Source organism: Amphiura filiformis, chromosome 5 (assembly GCF_039555335.1).
Source record: "Amphiura filiformis chromosome 5, Afil_fr2py, whole genome shotgun sequence".
Lineage (NCBI taxonomy): Eukaryota > Metazoa > Echinodermata > Ophiuroidea > Amphilepidida > Amphiuridae > Amphiura > Amphiura filiformis.
The window spans coordinates 74201557-74221630 of record NC_092632.1 but is presented as its reverse complement, the minus strand read 5'-3'; the positions used below and the strand labels follow the sequence as shown (position 1 = coordinate 74221630).

General features: G+C 38.3%; 2 protein-coding genes across 2 annotated transcripts in view; one reads left to right on the top strand and one right to left on the bottom strand.

Annotated features, from left to right (window-relative positions):
- Positions 1-5489, bottom strand: part of LOC140153692 (solute carrier family 35 member F6-like) — a 47272-nt gene extending 41783 nt beyond the window's left edge. Inside the window, exons 1-2 of the mRNA XM_072176516.1 lie at positions 5327-5489; positions 1391-1491 (exon numbers count right to left, since the gene is read on the bottom strand). Of these exons, the coding sequence (XP_072032617.1) occupies positions 1391-1491; positions 5327-5421 (196 nt within the window). The 5' untranslated portion in view covers positions 5422-5489. The remainder of the gene's footprint in view (positions 1-1390; positions 1492-5326) is intronic.
- Positions 5490-5830: 341 nt separating this feature from the next.
- LOC140153691 (WD repeat-containing protein 43-like) overlaps positions 5831-20074 on the top strand; it is a 46056-nt gene continuing 31812 nt past the window's right edge. The window contains exons 1-4 of the mRNA XM_072176515.1: positions 5831-6035; positions 17660-17827; positions 18314-18435; positions 19231-19351. Coding sequence (XP_072032616.1) covers positions 5850-6035; positions 17660-17827; positions 18314-18435; positions 19231-19351 — 597 coding nt within the window. The 5' untranslated portion in view covers positions 5831-5849. The remainder of the gene's footprint in view (positions 6036-17659; positions 17828-18313; positions 18436-19230; positions 19352-20074) is intronic.

The following is a 20074-nucleotide window of genomic DNA, read 5'->3' as shown; positions in this document are numbered from 1 at the left end:
AGCAGGCGGATGTGGAGCAGGCGGATGCGGAGGTGTGCAATAGGGCCTATGTGAAAATTCACATGTCAGCATGTCAAAACTACTGGTTACTTTTTCAAATCTAGTGAGGGTATGATGTATTGAAAGCTTTGAATGTTGAATTTGTACACCTAAAACAATTACTAACTATTTAAGGTGGTACTACACCCTGTGATAAATTTTGTGACTAATTTTGCATTTTTCTCAAATAAGTAACTACACACTGGTAACAAAAATTATATGTATATTATAGGGGCACAGAATCCAATTACTTCACTGAAATTTCAGTGATTCAAGACAAGGGGTTCATTATTATGTTAAGAAATGAGGTACATTCTAGCGGTACCTCTTTTCTTATCATAAATAACGTACCGCTTGTCTTGAGTCACTGACATTCCAGTGTAGTAACTGGATTCCTTACCCCTATAATATACATAAACTTTTGTTACCAGTGTTTTTGTTTTTTTTGGAGAAAAATGCAAAAATATTCACAAATTTATCAAGGGGTGTAGTACCACCTTAAAGGGTTATATGTTCCTTTTTTTTCATTTTTAATGAAACCCTGGTTGAATTTCAGTATTTTTAGCAATATGCTAATGTACATTTCTCTTCTTGATATTCATTTCCTCAACAATAGAATAACCATCTCGCTAATTACTCGTAAAAAGGTCATTGACCTCCACAATGTAATTAACATACATACAATTATTTTAAATAGTTCATTTCAAGCATTAATGTATTGAGAACATATCCTCCAAATCTGATGACATTCTTGCATAAAATAAAAATTTTAGTCATTTTTGTAATTGAGGTCCGATTTGAGAAAAATGCATTTGAAAATTGAGATTTACATAGACGCCTGTGTATTAATTAATTAGTAATTAAGCATTATCTCAAAAATTAAGCATGTGCTAAGGTTAAAAGTGGTGTTAATTGTTAGAGGTTGTCAATATATACAACATATCAAAAAATTCATTTTTGTCATTTTTGACCATGTAATGGAAATTGTACCCAACTTATGACATGCGACCATATGCAAAGTGAAAGTGATTTTCAATGGCTTGGCAGTGAAGCAACATATTTATGAACATGATGACAGCACTATGTAAAAGACAAACCCTGTAATCCCATACATGAACAATTGAACATGTATGTACAGTCAGTCTACTCTGAAGTACAAAGTACCGACGTGGACGTACATATTGTGCCAACTTTGAAGATACGCATACCTGCAGCAGAAACGCAGCACTGCACACTGTTTACGCCCTGTATACACGCGCATTGTCACTTTGTACTTCAGAGTGGACAAACTGTACTGCAAGGCTGTGTTACAAGATGTGAAAGTGACATAAAATGGAATGAAGTAACATACCTATGAACATGATGACAGTTTGAAACCATGGATGATCAAAATTATGAGGTTCTGCTGTTGAATTGGTTCCATTAACACCAGGAAGAGGTCTCCCTGCAACTCTAGATGGTGATATGAAAAATGACGATAAATGATATCTCAGAACAATTTAAGATTCTGATGATTGTTTCATGACATATTGTTGTCAGTTGAGCTGGAATGGCTGATAGAGAAAGGACACAATGCACATCTCAGTTGTTCCACATTCCAGTTGGACTGTTGGCAAAAATGGTTATTTTTTGTAGGATGACTGGAGGCACTTCATTAAAATTGATACAGGTGTAACTTGTACACTGTAAGGCTGGGTTTTGCTAGTATAGGACATTCAGAAAGAGGGAAAAAATAACAATATCAGGTCTTTGGGTGCCAGATGGGATCTGGACTTTTAAAAAGGGGGTCTTTGGGTGATTCTCAGAGCTCAGAGCCCCAGATGCCAAGATTATTGATTGCTACAGTAGTTCCAAATACATTTGTAGCTTGAAATGAATTTGTATATTTTACATATAGAAACAAGTCAAGTGTTGAATGAAAGTTGCCCTTCAAGGTTGAAATAAATTTGTACACAGGGTCTGCAGGTGACAGATCTGTAGTGAAATATGGGACTACCTGTGAGTGATGAAGCGTAAGTATACAGAGAATGAGGTCATTGGGTGACAACAGCACAACATACACAGTCCCCTCGGAAATTCACGGAAAAGGGACCCCTCCCCAAGAGGATGCATTGCTGATGTTGAACTGTCTCTGAATGAAATCACACAATTATGATCTCATAAAACATTCTATCCTGTATCTGTACACATAGGTATATACCTAGGGCTGCTAAGAATACGCATTGCGTTATTTGCGCAAGCAATTTGCGTATTTTGGCTCCAATTGCGTTTTTTGACATTTTTGAAAAAATCTATAAAATTTTTTTTTTTTTTTTTTTTTTTTTTTTTTTTGCGATTTTTATTTTTTTCATGGATTTGGAGAGTCACTGGACCTAACATCAAGTGCTAGCATCATTAAAAAAAATTGGAAAAAAAAAAAATTGGAAAAAGTTACCAAAAAATTACAAGTTTGTATCCAAATGGGACCAATTTGTAACTTGTGTTCACTTCAAAATCTATCTAAGATACAGACTTGTGTACAAAACCATTGCATTTTTATATCTTCAATAGACTATGCAGTGAACACAAGTTACAAATCGGTCCCATTTGGATACAAACTTGTCATTTTTTTGTATCTTTTTTTCAATTTTTTTTAAATCAGCCACAAATGATTGCAGTACCTCACTCAAGGTCAAGGGACTCTCTAAATCCGCAAAATATTTTTTTTAAACGCAATTTTTTATTTTTTTTATTTTTTTATTTTCTTAATTTTATTTTTTTTTTTAAAGTTTTTTCAATTTTTTTAATGATGGTAGCACTTGATGTTAGGCCCAGGGACTCTCCAAATCCGCGAAAAAAAAAATTAAAATTTCAAAAAAAAAAAAAAAAAAAAAAATTTTTTTTTTTTTTTGATTTTGCGTTTTTGGCGGGAAATCGCGGATTTTTGCGTTTTTGGAAAATTGGGGTGCGTTTTTTGGCCTCCAAAATCGCGTATTCTTAGCAGGCCTATATATACCCAAGAGGTATTTAAAAGGATAGGAGAGCCTGCCTTGACTCAACCTTGTTTGTGTCATACATTTGAGGAGGGTGCAACGAGTGCACACATTTTGTGCAGAGATGCAATTTTGTAAGTGCAATATATTTCAAAATCTAATCCAGAAAGTGGTGTTGAATCAATCTTACATAGGTCTTCATGGGAACATTATGGAACATTTTGCAGGGGTCAGGTCAAAGGTCATCTGGGGTTCAATCTTAGAATTGCATGATCTGGACATCATTCTGTTTGGGGTACAGGGCTAAGGGCTCAAACTTGGTGACAACAAACCTCATGACCAGGAGGACCATGGGCTGCTCACAAATTTGCCCATGTACCTAGACAGGTCAAAATGGCTGTCTTTGTGGTCGAAGGACCACAGCACTTCTAGTTATTTTTGTTTTAAGTGTATCATTACAGCGCCCTCTATAATATGATCTATTTCTTCGGGCAAATTGGTATCAGAGTAAAACGGCTCAAATTCACCGTAGTTTATTGTAGTTATAACTTATACAATATCATTCATGATTAACATTGCATGACTATTTTATGCATGTATAACATATGGAAACCTTTTAGGTGAAAAGGGCCCTATCAAAATTGGCTTGAACGCACAGGTCACGCATAGTGAACACAGATCAATACTGTCAACGAAGCACTGAAACCTATGATACTATCGGTCGAATTTTTTATTTTGACATACGACTCGTTTATCGCTATTTTAACCACTTTATTTTGTGTTTTATTGCAAACAAATACACACCTTTATTCTGTATTACTTATTTTACAATACTGTGGTTACAGAATAATAAAAAAAATAAATATTTAATTACAATTTGGCCACAAATACGATTGAATCTACACGAACTTTGCGAAGAAGCTTGTCCACGTTATGCACAATAGCTCACTTAACCTCTTCAGCGGGTTGTTTATTTACTTTCTGATCGATTGGCTTTGCGCATTCAGTGCGTCGAAATGTTTAGGTCTGTGCAAAAGACTAGGATATGACGGCCTGATGACTAGATTTCAGTCAGACTTCGAATTCACGATGTTTTCTTTCTTGAACACACGCGAGTCTTAATCTGAAGCCACCAAAATTATTGTTACATCAATGGAAAGCGGTCACTTTGAAGAAATTTTACTCAAGAGATCCAAGTGATTAGATGGCGCTGTTTATTTTTCTGGTGAATAGAAGCTGACTAGAAGCTCCTGGTTTATCAAGAAACGCGAAATTTACACTGAAATTTTCGCGATTTTTGACTAAAAATAAAAGGTTTACCCCAGCTACGCTGAGTCTAAACAAGTTTCGTGCCTGTTTATTTTTGAAAAATCAAACGATCACAGTATTTGCTCCATGTAACTAGCAGATCCAGGTTATATCACTACAAATTATGTTTTGGTGGCAAGAGATGTAAAAAAGAGCCGATTTTAGCCCGTGTTTCTATAGCAGTTCAAGCGTGGAATAGCTCGGAAAATCTTAGTTCCCCAAAGGTTTCGATATGTTTCTATTAAAAGTGTTTATTGTATTATTGTATAATACTTTACTTCACCTAAAGTTTATTTTTTATGACTTCCGTGGTCCGAGCTGTGAGCGTACAAGAGCGTAAACATCAGATAAACAATCACGCTGATGTTGGCTGATCAATGCACTTGACAATTCAACAAGTTGGTTGACCCATTGGTTGTCGGCGTGGCACGTAGACCCGTAGTAGGCAACTTTGTCACTTCTACACGATCGCAATTCGCCAGCGCATACCTGGACCACGGAAGTAATAAAAAATTAACTTTAACACCTCTTCTTGACCTCTGTAAAGCATGAAAGATAAAGTGCACTTCACTCAGCTCTAGTCTCAGACCCGGTCCCCGCACTTCGTGCATCCGCGGGTATTCATGCTTGTCGGTGAACTTTAAAAACACCCCCTTTTGCATCTCATTTCGCGAAGTTATTAGGGGAAAAACATCCCTTTTTTTAGCGATTTCGCGAATTATTTGCCCTTCGACAATACCCCTATTTTCGCTAAAACGCGAACGATATTTCTAATATACCCTTTTCTGGCAGAAATGCCTAGGCTGCTCAATGAAAATACCCTTTTTTTCAATTTCGCGAACACGTGGTTTGAAAAAACACCCCTTTTTTGTGTATTTCGCGAATCGCGTTTCTTCATCTGAAAACACCTCTTATTTCGCGAAATTTTCGACGAGCATGAATACCCGCGGATGCACGGAGTGCGGGGACCGGTGTCTCAGATCAGTTCAAATTTTAAGCTTACTTACTTGAAATCATTTTGTGCTTTCTTGCTGATTGTATTGATGCTGCCAGTGATGAGCATGCCACAGGCTAGGAAGATCTGGTATAATGATAATGCCATTTTATTTTCATTAAAACAATTTATCTTTCACAAACTTTCTACAGGATGCAATGATCACTTGCAACATCTCTCAGGCTCAGCTGACTTATTTTACAGGACAGGTGTCATGCATTTTATCAACAACGTTGCCGTTCCATTTCCAGTAAAAACTTTTCTTGAATCAAAATTTCCAAAATATCTCCAAATGAATATAATATTTTTCCGATATTTGGACTTCTTTCTGGGTAGAAAAACATTATTTTAGTAATGTGTAAATAGTTAAAGGGATAGAATTAATAAATTAATGATATTTACTCTATGGTTTCCTTTTATTGAAGAAAATACAAAATATCTAAATCTGTTTTTAAACTTCATTTCATGATTTTAAAACTTGGCAACACTAAATAGGTCACGGAACATGCGCGATTTGTCACACGTGGAGATTGGCAATGGCGGCGACTTGGTCTAGCAAGTGTGATTACTCGCCAGATGTTAATTCTTTGGCGATTTCATCCCCAGATGGACGTCTAACAATATGGGATACTGTAGGGGGAACTCCAAAGCAGCAGTACACGCCAAGTTCTCACCTGTCAGTAACCTGTACTTGCTTAGCATGGTGCCCTTCTCGACAGCAGGTAAGCTTCGCCAAGTTCGTACATCATGTACATATATGCGTACTGCCAAATTTGGAAGACAAGTTTGCATGTTTAGACTAGTGGTGATGTGGTTATAGATGTAGCATGTTTAAATACCGGTACTCAGTGACTATGTAATTCCTGATTTTGTTATAATGTGTATTAAATGTTTAGGCCTTGTCCCAAGATATTGTATTTTGCATGTAAAGAGTGTATCAGTATTCTCATTTTTCGGGCTAGCACTTTCTCGTTCTCATTCTCCGACCATGCAGACCATGCATATATGTATATCTGGTTCCATACAGCAATACGCAGTATTGCTGTCTGGTAAGCAGGTACGAATTGAGACGTCGTGAATTGAGACGTCGGAGCCGGTCAAACACAGAGGACTAGCCTACATCCCATGCATCCCGTATCCTACTATACCTGATCTCATGTATAGGTATGTGAGCATTCCTTACCTGAGCATGCGCAATATTCAGCCTCTCTCAGCATAGGGAAATCGCGCACCGCGCCATTTTGAAAATTCATTACCGGTAGTAAATTTTACGGCGATGTTTTTGAAAATTTTTGGGGGAATTAGATCGAGTTAAAAGCAGTTCCAAAGCTTACAAGGTCAAGTCAAAAGGTTGAACTTGATCATAACCGGAAGAGGTCAGATGATTCATGCACGTGGTCGCGGCAAATTTTGGCGACTTTCTAGTGGGTTTGAAAGTGACGATTTCGATCTAAATTACTCTCCAAATATCTAAATAACGGAGTTGAGCGGTAAGTTAAATGGAGCACGCGGTGAATAAAGGTAGTTTTTTGTACATAAAAATGTTTGGTTTGATGAGATTGGATGGATGCCTTGCGCAAAAAGTGAGTGAACTGGGGACTTTGTGTAGTACGAATTCGGCGACTTTTGCCAGTGAGTGAACATGTTTAACACGGCATGGTTTGCGTATATACTAATTGAATGGGCTCATGCCAAGGGTCGCGCTAGGCTGCGTTTTTGCGTCCCGGACCCACCAAAACCCGAATCTCACGCATGAATATTGCAAAAGCAGTGAGTTATTGCGTCCCGTCATACGCAACAAAAATTCCCACATGTTGTTTTCTATATCCAGGTTTCATAAAACTAGGCTCAAAAGTTTCCTCAACTTGCATTATGCACATCATTTTCAAGCAACTGAACCCTGAAATACCAAATTATGGCCTTATTTACTTCAATAATTAATATTATGCACAGTAATACTGCTTTATGAGTGAAAATTTTGACAGCAAAACAGCTGTGATATCGCTAAAATACGGCGAGATCTCTGGCAGCCATTGTATGTTTACTGGTAACTACAGAAAATAGAGGGCAGTATAAAAAGTATTATTGGGCAGCCAGTGGCGGGCGGTAAATATTAGGTAATTATACTAATTTGATTGAAATAAAAAATAAAAGGAAAAAAAAAAAAAGAAAGAAGAAAAAAGAAAAGAAAGAAAGAAGAAAAGAAAGAAAAAGAAAAGAAGAAAAGAAAGGAAAAGAAAAGAAAGAAGAAAAAAAAAAAAAAAAAAAAAAAAAAAAAAAAAAAAAAAAAAAAAAGAAAAAAAAAAAAAGAAAGAAAGAAAAAAAAAGAAAAAAAGAAAGAAAAAGAAAAGAAAAGAAAGTAAAGAAAGAAAAAAGAATGAAAGAAAAACAAAAAAAATACAATAATATTTAATAAACCCCTGCCCCCCCACCAAAAAAAAAAAATAGTATGGTATCACACAAATAGATTGAATTGGCTAGACAAGTGAATACCTGAGTGGAAGAAGGGCCCAACTCCATCAAAACTGTTTTTGAGATATTAAGAAAAAACTTAATATTTGGAAAAGTTTTATAGACAGAATGTTTTCGTCTTCAGAGGACCTTTAATACATTAACATACAATATTACATACATTCGAAATTATATATGATGTCTCCATGACAACGGTACAGGTCTTAATACGAGCTGTAGTTGGGCCCTTCTTCCACTAATATACTGCAAGTACGAGTTCCGTAAGCAGATGTGTTATAAATAGCTACAGAAATTTGATAGTTATCCATTGATTCCACAAGTAGAAGCATGTAATATGTTAGCATGAAAGTTTATTGTAATGAAAAGCAGATTTCATGGATGAACAAAATTCTACTTTAACCCAATATTTGTAGAAGAAGGGCCCAACTCCATGGAGTTGGGCCTTTCTTCCATGAAAACCATGATTAACTATACGTGGAAGACTATTTAGAGAGTGGATTTTGGCTCATGTTTCACACACAAGGAAGAACAGTCTGCTGGCAATAAAATGATGGGTCTAACTCTTTTTTGCAAAAAATTGGAGTTGGGCCCTTCTTCCACTCAGGTATTCAATTATGAATAGTTGGGACCCCCCGATATTTCTTTAGGGACCCCCCATTTTTGCATTTTCTGTTAGCTCGGGGGTCCCTTGGGACCCCCAAGCTTTTGGACCTAGCGCTACCCTTGGCTCATGCTGTGGATGCTGGGATAGATTCTCATTCTGTGCCGACTTTGAGTCAGGGAAAGAAGCAAATTTGGACATTTCCTATTCCTATCCCATCATGCATAGCGCTAGCAGATTTTTGCTATGATAGATGCATGAATGACTGTGGGCACATCGGGTATGATGGCCGGGGGGGACGGACACATGCCGCTTTTTGGCCATTTTCCTATTTGATTTTCTAAATGTTCAAATTGATGGGGGGGGGTGTAATGGGGGTAACTTGAGCAGGAGTGACCCCATTCTGATGATCAAGTGAACTGGCCCTCGAGTTTCCGCAATGATCTTCGGAATAGGGAGCATGTGCCAGCCAGTGCTCCAAAGGGTGCCTGCTCAAAGACAAAACTTAAGCTGGGGTGGGGGGGTTCATACTTGAGCAGGAGTGACCCCATTCTGATGATCAAGTGAACTGGCCCTCGAGTTTCCGCAATGATCTTGGAATAGGGAGCATGCGCCAGCCAGTGCTCCAAAGGGTGCCTGCTCAAAGACAAAACTTAAGCTGGGGGCAGGGGGGTTCATACTTGAGCAGGAGTGACCCCATTCTGATGATCAAGTGAACTGGCCCTCGAGTTTCCGCAATGATCTTCGGAATAGGGAGCATGCGCCAGCCAGTGCTCCAAAGGGTGCCTGCTCAAAGCCAGCTGGGGGCAGGGGGTTCATACTTGAGCAGGAGTGACCCCTTCTGATGATCAAGTGAACTGGCCCTCGAGTTTCATAATGATCTTCGGAATAGGGAGCATGCGCCAGCCAGTGCTCCAAAGGGTGCCTGCTCAAAAACATTTTCCTGGGGGAGGGGGTAAATGCATCAGCTACTGCTTATAATAATTAAACATTTTAAAGGGTGCCCCCTCAAACAAATTACCCCCCTTGTATCAGTGAAAAGGTGTACTCAGGTGGGTAGTATCAAAACCGTGAGTTTTTCAATGACAAAAAAAATAAGACACTTCAACACAAATTTCATCTTTTTGAATAAGTTTTTCTTTATTTTTGCATAATTTGCTGTTGGCCCTCACTGTGGTTTCCCAGGGACTGCCTTTTGAGGAGAGCGAGAGCAATCGCTCTCTACTGCTCTCCTTAAATCAGATATAGGAGATTGAGTGATTTTTAGCTTTCCTAATCCTTAGTTGACCATTCTCTCATTACATTTTATTGTAAATGTTCTAAACAGCTCTTGAAAGCTCTAGAAGAGCTATTTAATGCTCTCCTGCAAATTCCAAAAGACAGTCCCTGGTTTCCATCCTCTGTCAAACCTGGAATCTGCATCAGAAAACAGAAATAAAACAGAATGTTACTCATACATATATTCATTTGTATATTAGGGGGCTATCATTTTCTGTGGGGCTCCAAATTTACAAAAAGTTAGTATCAATAAAATTGCGATCCCCCTATTTCGGCAACAAAATTTTTTGACCCCCTCCCCCACCACTAGGCCTGGCATTTTCGGGTAATTTTGTACCCGGGTACCCGCCGCAATTTTCGGGCAGGTAACCGGGTACCTGAAAAAAAAAAAAAAAAAAATTTTTTTTTTTTTTTTTTTTAGTTTTTTTTTCGGTTTTGTAGTGTCTCTGGACCTAGACCTAAATGCCAGGATCATTCATGGTTGACCTAAAAAAAAAAAAAAAAAAAAAAAAAAAAAAAAATTTCAAGATATTTTGTTATTTTTTATATGAAAATTGATAATTTGTATTCATGTCATAGTCTATTAATGATTTCAAAATGTATTGAATTTGAATGCATTTTGAAATCATTAATAGACTATGACATGAATACAAATTATCAATTTTCATATTAAAAATAACAAAATATCTTGAATTTTTTTTTTTTTTTTTTTTTAGGTCAACCATGAATGATCCTAGCATTTAGGTCTAGGTCCAGGACACTACAAAACCGAAAAAAATAAAAACTTTAAAAAAAAAAAAAAAAAAATTTTTTTTTGTTTTTTTTTTTTTGAATTTCGGGTACCTGGGAGGGTATTTCCTACCTGGTAATGTAATCTCAAGCGGTACCCGTTTACCTGACCGAAAATGCCAGCCTTACCCACCACCCACTGATACACCTTACATGTACCCCCTAAAAAGGCTATTTGTATTCAGTCTTTTTGAATAAGATAAACACACTATCTGTGGTCATCTTATGACTCCCTACATTTTGGTCATCAAAATTTTATGACCCCCCCCGCCTATTTTACTTTCCAAAAATTATGACCCCCTGTATATTTGGGAACCCCCTTCCAAAGAAAATGATAGGCCCTTACGTTCACATCAATACAAATTCAATCAATATAGGACCAGTAAATAGCAAGACAGTGCTTGTTTCTTAAAATTGTGTACTCACAATGCACAGTATAGGCCTATAAGCATTTTAATATGTGCATGCACAAAAGTTTGTACAGGAAATTGGCTGAAAAATTGAGCCATTCAAATTAGCATATCTCCGCAACCACATGTCGTATGACATTCATTTATGCCTCATCAGTTTTCTTTCATTTAGCTCTTTAATATGAGATTACTTTGATGAGAATCAAAAAAAGTTCAATTTTTTTTGTATTATACCTATCATGTACCAATTACCTTGTGTATTGGTACATGATTCGGCGAGTATACTTCAGCAATAGCGAATAAGTGGTCGTTTTTTTTACTCTGTTCAAAACGTCACATGTACACCAAATACAGCCCCCGAAATGGTCTACTTTTAGCGTGCCTTAACTTTGAAACAGTTTGGTTAAAGTTAAAAATGCGATCCCCAACCCTTTGCTTACCTTGGACGAATTTTTAGTAATTTCCGCTAGCGCCGTGTTGAAAAATGTCCGGTACTTGCCCGGTACAAACATAGAAATGGCCACATTTGCTTCAGTCCTGGTATGAATATTTCTTCCGTAATCCAATGGTTCCAACGTGGGCATCACGATGATAGTCTCCTACACAACCAGATTGTGTCGGCCTGACGCTCGTCGATCCTAATCGCTAAAGTAAGGACAGCGTGAGCTCTTACCTGCGCAAAAGTCTGTTCGACAAAGCGATTGTGAATAAGGATGATTGACAGCGCCGCTCATTGGGCGGAGCCATTATATTCGGCATGACAGCACACAGGTTGCGCTGTCCTCTGACCTTGACTGTTCGTCACGTAGACATACCGTGACCTTTGTACACGTACAAAGCTGGGGGGGATGCGACTGCGGCCGCCATTTTGACACGCGGTATCTACTCTTCAGAAAAATTACTTTTGTTGACGTTTTATATCAAACAATTTTCGATAACGGATTTCTACTAGGATTTCAATTTTTTATTAATGAAGGTGCATGTAGTTTTGAGGAATAACACGGGATGTTTCGAGTTTTATTTCAACTGGTGGTGTAGGAAGGTGAGTGAATTTGTGAATGAGGCCGGGGATTGAGGTTTTGTTGTTTCAACGATATGATACATGTAGTAGGATACGAAACTAGTGATGTGGTCGGCACCGTTTTTTATTGTCGACATGTCGATATAATTCAGTATACCGACGCCGACAGTGTGTCGACATAAAAAAAAATTCTAAAAAAAAAAAAAAAAAAAAAAAAATTTTAAATTTTCCAAAAATATTTTTGGCCAGAAAATCAAGTTATAGGCCCAAACTGACTTGTTATTCAAGGTTGAAACCAGAGAAATACTGCTACTCAAAAAAAAAAAAATGCCAATTTTTTTTACAAAGTTGAAAAAGTTGTACATTTTAATTACTTTTGTTTCTATTGAACAGCTAGCAATGCATACTAATTCAATGTGTCCCTGACTGTTCAATAGAAGCAAAGGTAATCAAAATGTACAAGTTCATCCAACTTTGTAAAAAATTGGCATTTTTTTTTTTTTAGTAGCAGTATTTCTCTGGTTTCCAACCTTGAATAACAAGTCAGTTTGGGCCTATAACTTGCTTTTCTGGCCAAAAATATTTTTTGAAAAACTAAAAAAAAAAAAAAAAAAAAAAAAAAAATAATAATAATATGTCGACATGATTTTTGATGTCGACATGTCGGCATATTGTGCCGATCGCCGACATAAGGCATGTCGACCACATCACTATACGAAACGTAGGCTAAAAATGTCTAATGACGCCATGTTTACATGAAAACATTAGCTGCTGCGAGGTCAGTGTGACAGTGTCGTTGAATTTGTTACCTAAATTCCTTTCAGGATATTCTGATTTCACTTATTTATGATGTGTACGAAAATTCACCATATAAACTCAAAAGTATGAATCCAAGCTGTTATTGCTGACAATAGAAACATTGTTGCAAAGTCATTAAAAACAGGTATGTATTACAGACGTCCTTTGGCCGAAACGAGATACAGGCTAGTTAGGCAGTCTAGTATCCTACTATCACTCAAACAAGCAAATCTCTTCACAAATTCACTCACCTTGCGATCCTACATCATCAGTTGAAACAAACATCTAAGTTTCCAAAAACAACTTTGTCATTCCTCAAAACTACAAGTAACTTCATTAATAAAAAATTGAAATCATACTATTACCCGTTATTGAAAATGTGAACCAAAAGAACGCACGAGTCGAGTTCAGTTTACCAAAATGGTAGCTCCTGCCTCCTGGTCACCTCAGATATGACGTCAGTATCAAGCTGCTTATTAAACGGTGGATCGGATTGGTTGAAATCAACGCCACGTTTTTGACCTTACAGGGGTCAGAGATATGCATATTCATGTATGGAAACAGCGATGCGGATATAGTATCATCACCGAGAACTGAGAATTGCGACATTTTCGATGTTTGTACTGGGGAATTTCAGACACGGAGACTCCGCGGAGATTTCGAAAAATTCGTCCAAAGGTAACCAAAGGGTTGGGGATCGCATTTTTAACTATCACTAAATGTTTCGGAATTGAGGTCGGCTAAAAAAGTAGACAGTTTCGGGGACTGTAATTGGTGTAGATGTCACATTTTGAACAGTGAGCGATATGTGACCAATTTCATGCTCAGCACAAGTGACTATCTTTACTCAGGGTAGCATATATGCTAGTGCCGTACTATTATGCTATGTTTTGTATTCGGCGAGGATGACGATATTTACATCCTGAACTTGCAAACGGCCACAATGTGTTTTACTTGATATTTTTCACCCCTAAATAATCTTGTATAATAATAATTCCCTGCAATACCATACGTGCTAAATAACTTACTTATCTCTCGAGCGCAATAGTGTCTGGGATCCATACAGGAAGGGAGGTGTACAGTCATTAGAAGCAATCCAGAGGAAAGCTGCCAGGTTTTGCCTCAATAACTACAAACAAAGGGATAGTGTATGTCACTCAGATGATAGAGGAGTTGAAGTGGGAGACATTAGAACACAGGAGGAAAGAAACAAGAATCCAGATGATGAACAAAATCATCAACAACGAGGTTGGGATCAAGGCTGACAGCATCATTCAGCTCACAAAAACCACCAGGGCTAACAGAAGGGGATCACAGAAGATCTACCGACCGCACGTAAAGAAAGACGCCCACAGATACAGCTTCATTCCCAGAACAATTGCAGACTGGAACCAGTTGGGGGCAAAAGTAGGACCTCAAGCAGCTATAAGTAATTAATTTATTCTTCCGCGAGTTACGAGAGACACACACGGCACATTGACTACCCAAATCTTCAAAGAATGTTGGAGAAGATGCAGCTTGACTGTGATTCCGACTGAACCTGAACCAGAACCAGAACCAGAATACATGTACTTCAAGCTTCTGGATGGGCACTGAAATGTGCAAAAAAAATCCAATTTCTTGCGCTCTCACCTTCAAAATTTCCTGCTCATCGCGAATCTTGTTTGCATGGACAACGGAAATAAATATGGCCGACACCGCATTTAGGGTTCATCCCATTAGTCTTCAATTGCTACGCACGGTCATCGAATGAGAAATGACCATTTCGTTCCACTATGTTTACTAGACCTGCCAACATGTCTTCGGTCCTATCCTTCAACATACTGACATTTACTGGGCCCTTTCGACATGCTGCGGTGGATTGTCATCCGTTTCGCAAATAAATTCGCCTTCTTCATCGGCCCATAAAATATGTTATATAAAAATAAACACCTACATCATGTCTAATATTTACCTCTAAACTACAAGCTTTCCATACGCTGTTGTTAACACTTCACTGTATTCTTCATTTTCTTGTAAAAGCAATTATTTCATGATTTTTGGTCCCGTTATATTCTAAGTAGAAGTTGTCGAGCGGAAGTGAGGTTAAAGGTCAAATTTGTCAACCTGTGTGGCGTGTTTACAAACTTACACCTTGGGCTGTGTCAGAACAGCATGGACGCGGTTTTACAATAGTATATTTATGTAATAATGCTCCCAAAGTCCTATATCTACCTCCAAGCGGTGGGTGACAGTAACGAGTGTTCTGGATAAAAGTTGAATTAAACCTTGGCTGTAAAAATTATATAAAAATTTCAGAATAAAAGGGATGTAGAGCCTCCCCTATTTCCACTTTTAAAATTTTGGGCGATTTTTTGGCTATTGGGCGCCATTTCACGGCTATACCCGCGACTTGGGCTAAAAAGTTTTGGCAACCCTGGTCAGAAGTGACGTCACAAAATTCACACCATGTAAACAGTGTGAAACGAAATGTGGAAAGTCCGAAAAAAAACATCAAATTACAGTATTATAAGTGAAAATATGAAGACATCCATATGCGGATAGTTCGCCGGAGTGTCTGAAGTTCACATATTTTGGACTACATTTGCGTAAGTTATTTATGTGATTTAGAGAAAGAAGAATTTTAAGTTTTCGGCAACCGGTAATCATGTGGTATTGGCCTGAGTAAGCTTCTTTGCGAAAAGGATATAAATAGACCGATCTGTAACTCAGTAATCAGATAATGTCATAATGTTAAATAAAGATTACTGAGTTACAGTTACTGGAACTACTATGTTTACTAGCTTCAAAATCGGGGCCGGAAGACTTAGGCTAAAACTAAATTTATACTACATCGCTAAGCGATACGGTAGCGACTTTTTTTGGGCCAATGAGGTAGACCACTTTTTGTTGCGTTGGAAAAAGCGTGCATCTCATTGGTCAAGTACTGATCGGCGATGGAGTATAAATTCAGCTTAGCCGCGCATGCTCCATATGGCCAATTCCATGCCAAAAGTGCCTTTTGTAACGTCCGTAACAAAATTTTGGAACACTGTTGCTCAAAACAGGAGCATTTATTTCAAATTTGCTAATCATGCCTCCATAGATTGATGTCAGACCTACTTCAAGATAGTAAAGAAAAAAATCTGAGGAATCACCTTGACAGTTTTTTTTCATTATGAAAAACGTTACGGACGTTACATTTGAGATAAAATGTAACGTCCGTAACACTAAATCAACAGTGTAGGACGGTACAGGAGTATTAATTTCAAACTTGCTTTTCATGTTTACATAGAATGGAGTCAGGGCTTGCTCAATATAGTTAACAGAAAAAAATAAAACACAGAAATGAATGGAGATTTAAGGATATGTACCATCTGCCAAAATGGCAGGCACTTTCGCGTAACATCCGTAACGCTCGTTTCTAATTATCTGTAGCTAATTAGCTAAGAAAGCCAAAACAAAATTGCTTCATTATATTGAACATTAGAGTGTGTACTAGTAGCATACTAAGAAATAAAGTGTTATCCTAACAGCAAACATGTGTGCTATTCACTTAAAAGTTGCAAGTTGCATGTATCTGTAACGTCCGTAACGGTGGAATTGTCCATATGCCAGTTTAAAAGTAAATACTCGAGCATGTGATGAGAGAAACTGTGCTGAAAACGCAACTACAAATTGGCTTTTTTAAGGAATGCATTGACGTCGATTGCACACCCAAACCTCGTATTATATACAAGCAACAATTTGGAGTGGTTCATATAAATGCAGTTGAGACAAATTCAACAAAAAGTGACATAAATACGGTAAAAAACCACCATGGACTTTAGCATTGTAACCACTTCAGTCGCTATACAGATGTTGTATTGCGACTGATTATTCGGTCTATGCATATGCATGCATGCCATGCATGCCCATGCATTAGGCCATGGGAATTAAAGTAGTAGATTTGCGTGCAGAACTTTTTGAAATCACATGCGGCTTTTTTTTCATTATTCATTATTAGTTATTTCTATTCTATTTGAGCATAAAAATTAGGAGTTTGAGAAAAATAGCCTAGGGGCTTTGTGAAATAGTGACAAAAATTTTTAATGTGTGTCTTTTGTGTGATTAGACCTTCCCTTTCCTTTCCTTTCTTGTACTTCCTATAGCAGCTCATTTGAGCAGTTGAGCTAAACTTGAAGTCCTCTGGAACTTAGAGGAGGTGATTATACAGATACCAGAACCGGGCCCGGGGAATGGTCCGGTTTATTGGTCCCCCTTCTCTTTCGAATAGCTGACACTTAACGTGCATAGGATTTGACTCTTCCTGTACACAGGACCACCCTAACCTCACAGACTCAGTAACTGAACATATTTGCAGGATTCCCGACCTTATAGGAACATTTTGGGATAGGTTAATGAAATTATTCTCACCAAAGGCAAGCCCAAGGCTCGAACCCACGCAGATCGTATTTTACTATTATCCCGGCCGACGGCTTAGCGCCTTAGACCGCTCGGCCATCTCGCCCACCTGGAAGTGTATATGAATTCAGAATGGGGAAGGGCCCTTTTACAGGTGGAATGATCTGGAATCACAGACATTTGCTTGTGAATTGAAATGCTGAATTGAAATCAAAGCTGAATTTCATTTCAATTCCACTTCATCACTCAACATGATTTCAATTCCAATCCAATTCAATTCTTCATTGCTCAGTGCTCACGATGATTTCAATTCCAATCCAATTCAATTCATGCCCAAGGCCACTCATTTCGATTCCAATTCAATTCCAATGCATTCAAATGAAAATAGCCCAAAATTCATTTCAATTCAATTTGATTTCAATGCATTGAATTATGCAATTGCCTGTCATGATCTGCTGTTTACTTTTGAACTTCCATTGCTTTACACAGTGTCATACTTCAGCGAATCCTACTAGATTTTGAATGCAATGGTCTCTAGACTAGCAACAGCATTAAATTAAATTTTTACATTACTTTTTCCATCTTATAATATAGGCTTCCCCTGTAAGGAAACGGAAGAAAGCCAGGCGGCATCGCACTGATAGCTGCACCTCCGAACCAGATACATCTCATCCTGTTCCATCAGATGTGATAGCGTTAGGTACAATAGCGGGGCATGTTATGCTGTATAGTGTAGCTAAAGGAGATGTACACAGTCAAATGGTAAGATATGTTGTAATATTGGGGTCCATTTGCATATGACAGGTTAAGGGAACAAACCAGAAGATTGATGTAAGTCCTAGCTGTAACTAGTTTTTGTTTCATAGCTAACCCCTTCACCCCCATCTGAAGAAACCAGCTGTGGTTTCAGATTTGCAAATTCGTCAACAACAGTTCATGCCATGGATTTATGTTGAAGTAGACATTGAGTGAACTTTAATCTTACAGACTTTGGTGACAAAACACTGAAAATTTTATTGTAATTTGGATAGGCACATAACGCACATGATATACCGTACAAGATTGATTTCACTTATATCGTTGGGTCCTGACGAGTACTGCAATATAATTTGGTTTCGTTGTAAGGATAATTGCTTGATATGCATGCGACACAGCTGTACATACTGGAAAGTAATCCCTCTTGCTGTGTACATACATGTATGGATACATTATTGATATTTTGTAATAATTCAATTCTGTTTGTTACAGAGTGGTGGTCATAATGATAGGGTTAATGATGTTAGTTGGCATCCTGCAGAGGATGTCTTATATAGTGCCTCCGATGACCAGCAAATAGTAGAATGGCATATTCCAACTAAGTCGGTCAAATGGTAAGTGTTATTTTATTTTGAAGTCCATATTCTGTCCACATTTGTTTGGTGCATTATGGATACCTGTCACTTCCAGTACCGATGTTAGTCTTGATAGCAGTGTTCAAAAGTGGATCATACATGTGACTTAGATGGTAGAACCCTTTGTGTCTGTTCATTACTCCTCGCCCCCTCTTCAAAGAGGATTAAAGAATCAATTCAGATCAGATCAAATGAAAAACTCTTTAAATTTGTTAATTACCAAACCTGATGAATTTTTTTCAAAAAATATAGTTTTTGAGTTTGTGCACCCTGTCGTGTGCCAGCTATTTAAGGTATTGGTCATTAAGGGGTACTACACCCTGTGGTAAATTTGTGACTATTTTTGCATTTTTTCAAAAATAATAACACACTGGTAACAAAAGTTATGTATATTATTGGGGCAAGGAAAGCAATTACTACACTGAAATTTCAATGACTCAAGACAAGCGGTTCAGTATATATATGATAGGAAATGAGGTACATCCTAGCGGTTCCTCATTTTTTATCATAAATAACGAACCGCTTGTCTTGGGTCACTGAAATTCCAGTGTAGTAATTGGATTCTTTTGCCCTATAATATACATAACTTTTGTTACCACTGTGTTATTAGTTTTGAGAAAAATGCAAAAATAGACACAAATTTAACGAGGGGTGTAGTACCCCCTTAATTCAGCATATCACAGAGATCAGTCAGGAGGCAGATGGGTCACCGTATGTGTTAAATTACTGTTTTAACCTTCCATTTCTCATTGTTTCTTTGTCTTTAACTTACAGTAAATGGAAAGCAGACAAGAATGCTGTTCATTGTATTTGTGTGTGTCCAGGAGGGAAAACATTACTGTCAGCTGGTAGAACTATTCAACTATGGGACCTAGAAACTAAGAAAGTCTTAAAAGTAAGTTGCATATGGAGTATGATGATACATCATGCAGTTATATATTATTTGTCCTTATTTCCTAATTTGCAAGCTCAAATGGAAATAAACAATTTCCTTTTGAGCCATCGCTACTTTCCTTACCAACACATACAAACAAACACTACCAACCTTGGGGAGCACTGTACTTCAGCGCCGAGCACTTGAGCCTGTGCCCCATGTGTCAGGGGAGCACTGTACTTCAGCGCCGAGCACTTGAGCCTGTGCCCCATGTGTCAGGGGAGCACTGTACTTCAGCGCCGAGCACTTGAGCCTGTGCCCCATGTGTCAGGGGAGCACTGTACTTCAGCGCCGAGCACTTGAGCCTGTGCCCCATGTGTCAGGGGAGCACTGTACTTCAGCCCGAGCACTTGAGCCTGTGCCCCATGTGTCAGGGGAGCACTGTACTTCAGCGCCGAGCACTTGAGCCTGTGCCCCATGTGTCAGGGGAGCACTGTACTTCAGCACCGAGCACTTGAGCCTGTGCCCCATGTGTCAGGGGAGCACTGTACTTCAGCGCCGAGCACTTGAGCCTGTGCCCCATGTGTCAGGGGAGCACTGTACTTCAGCGCCGAGCACTTGAGCCTGTGCCCCATGTGTCAGGGGAGCACTGTACTTCAGCGCCAAGCACTTGAGTAGACACGCCTAATAGTGTCCCTGACGCCTTGCTTATCTAACACTGCCTCCACTACTCGCTCCTCCACC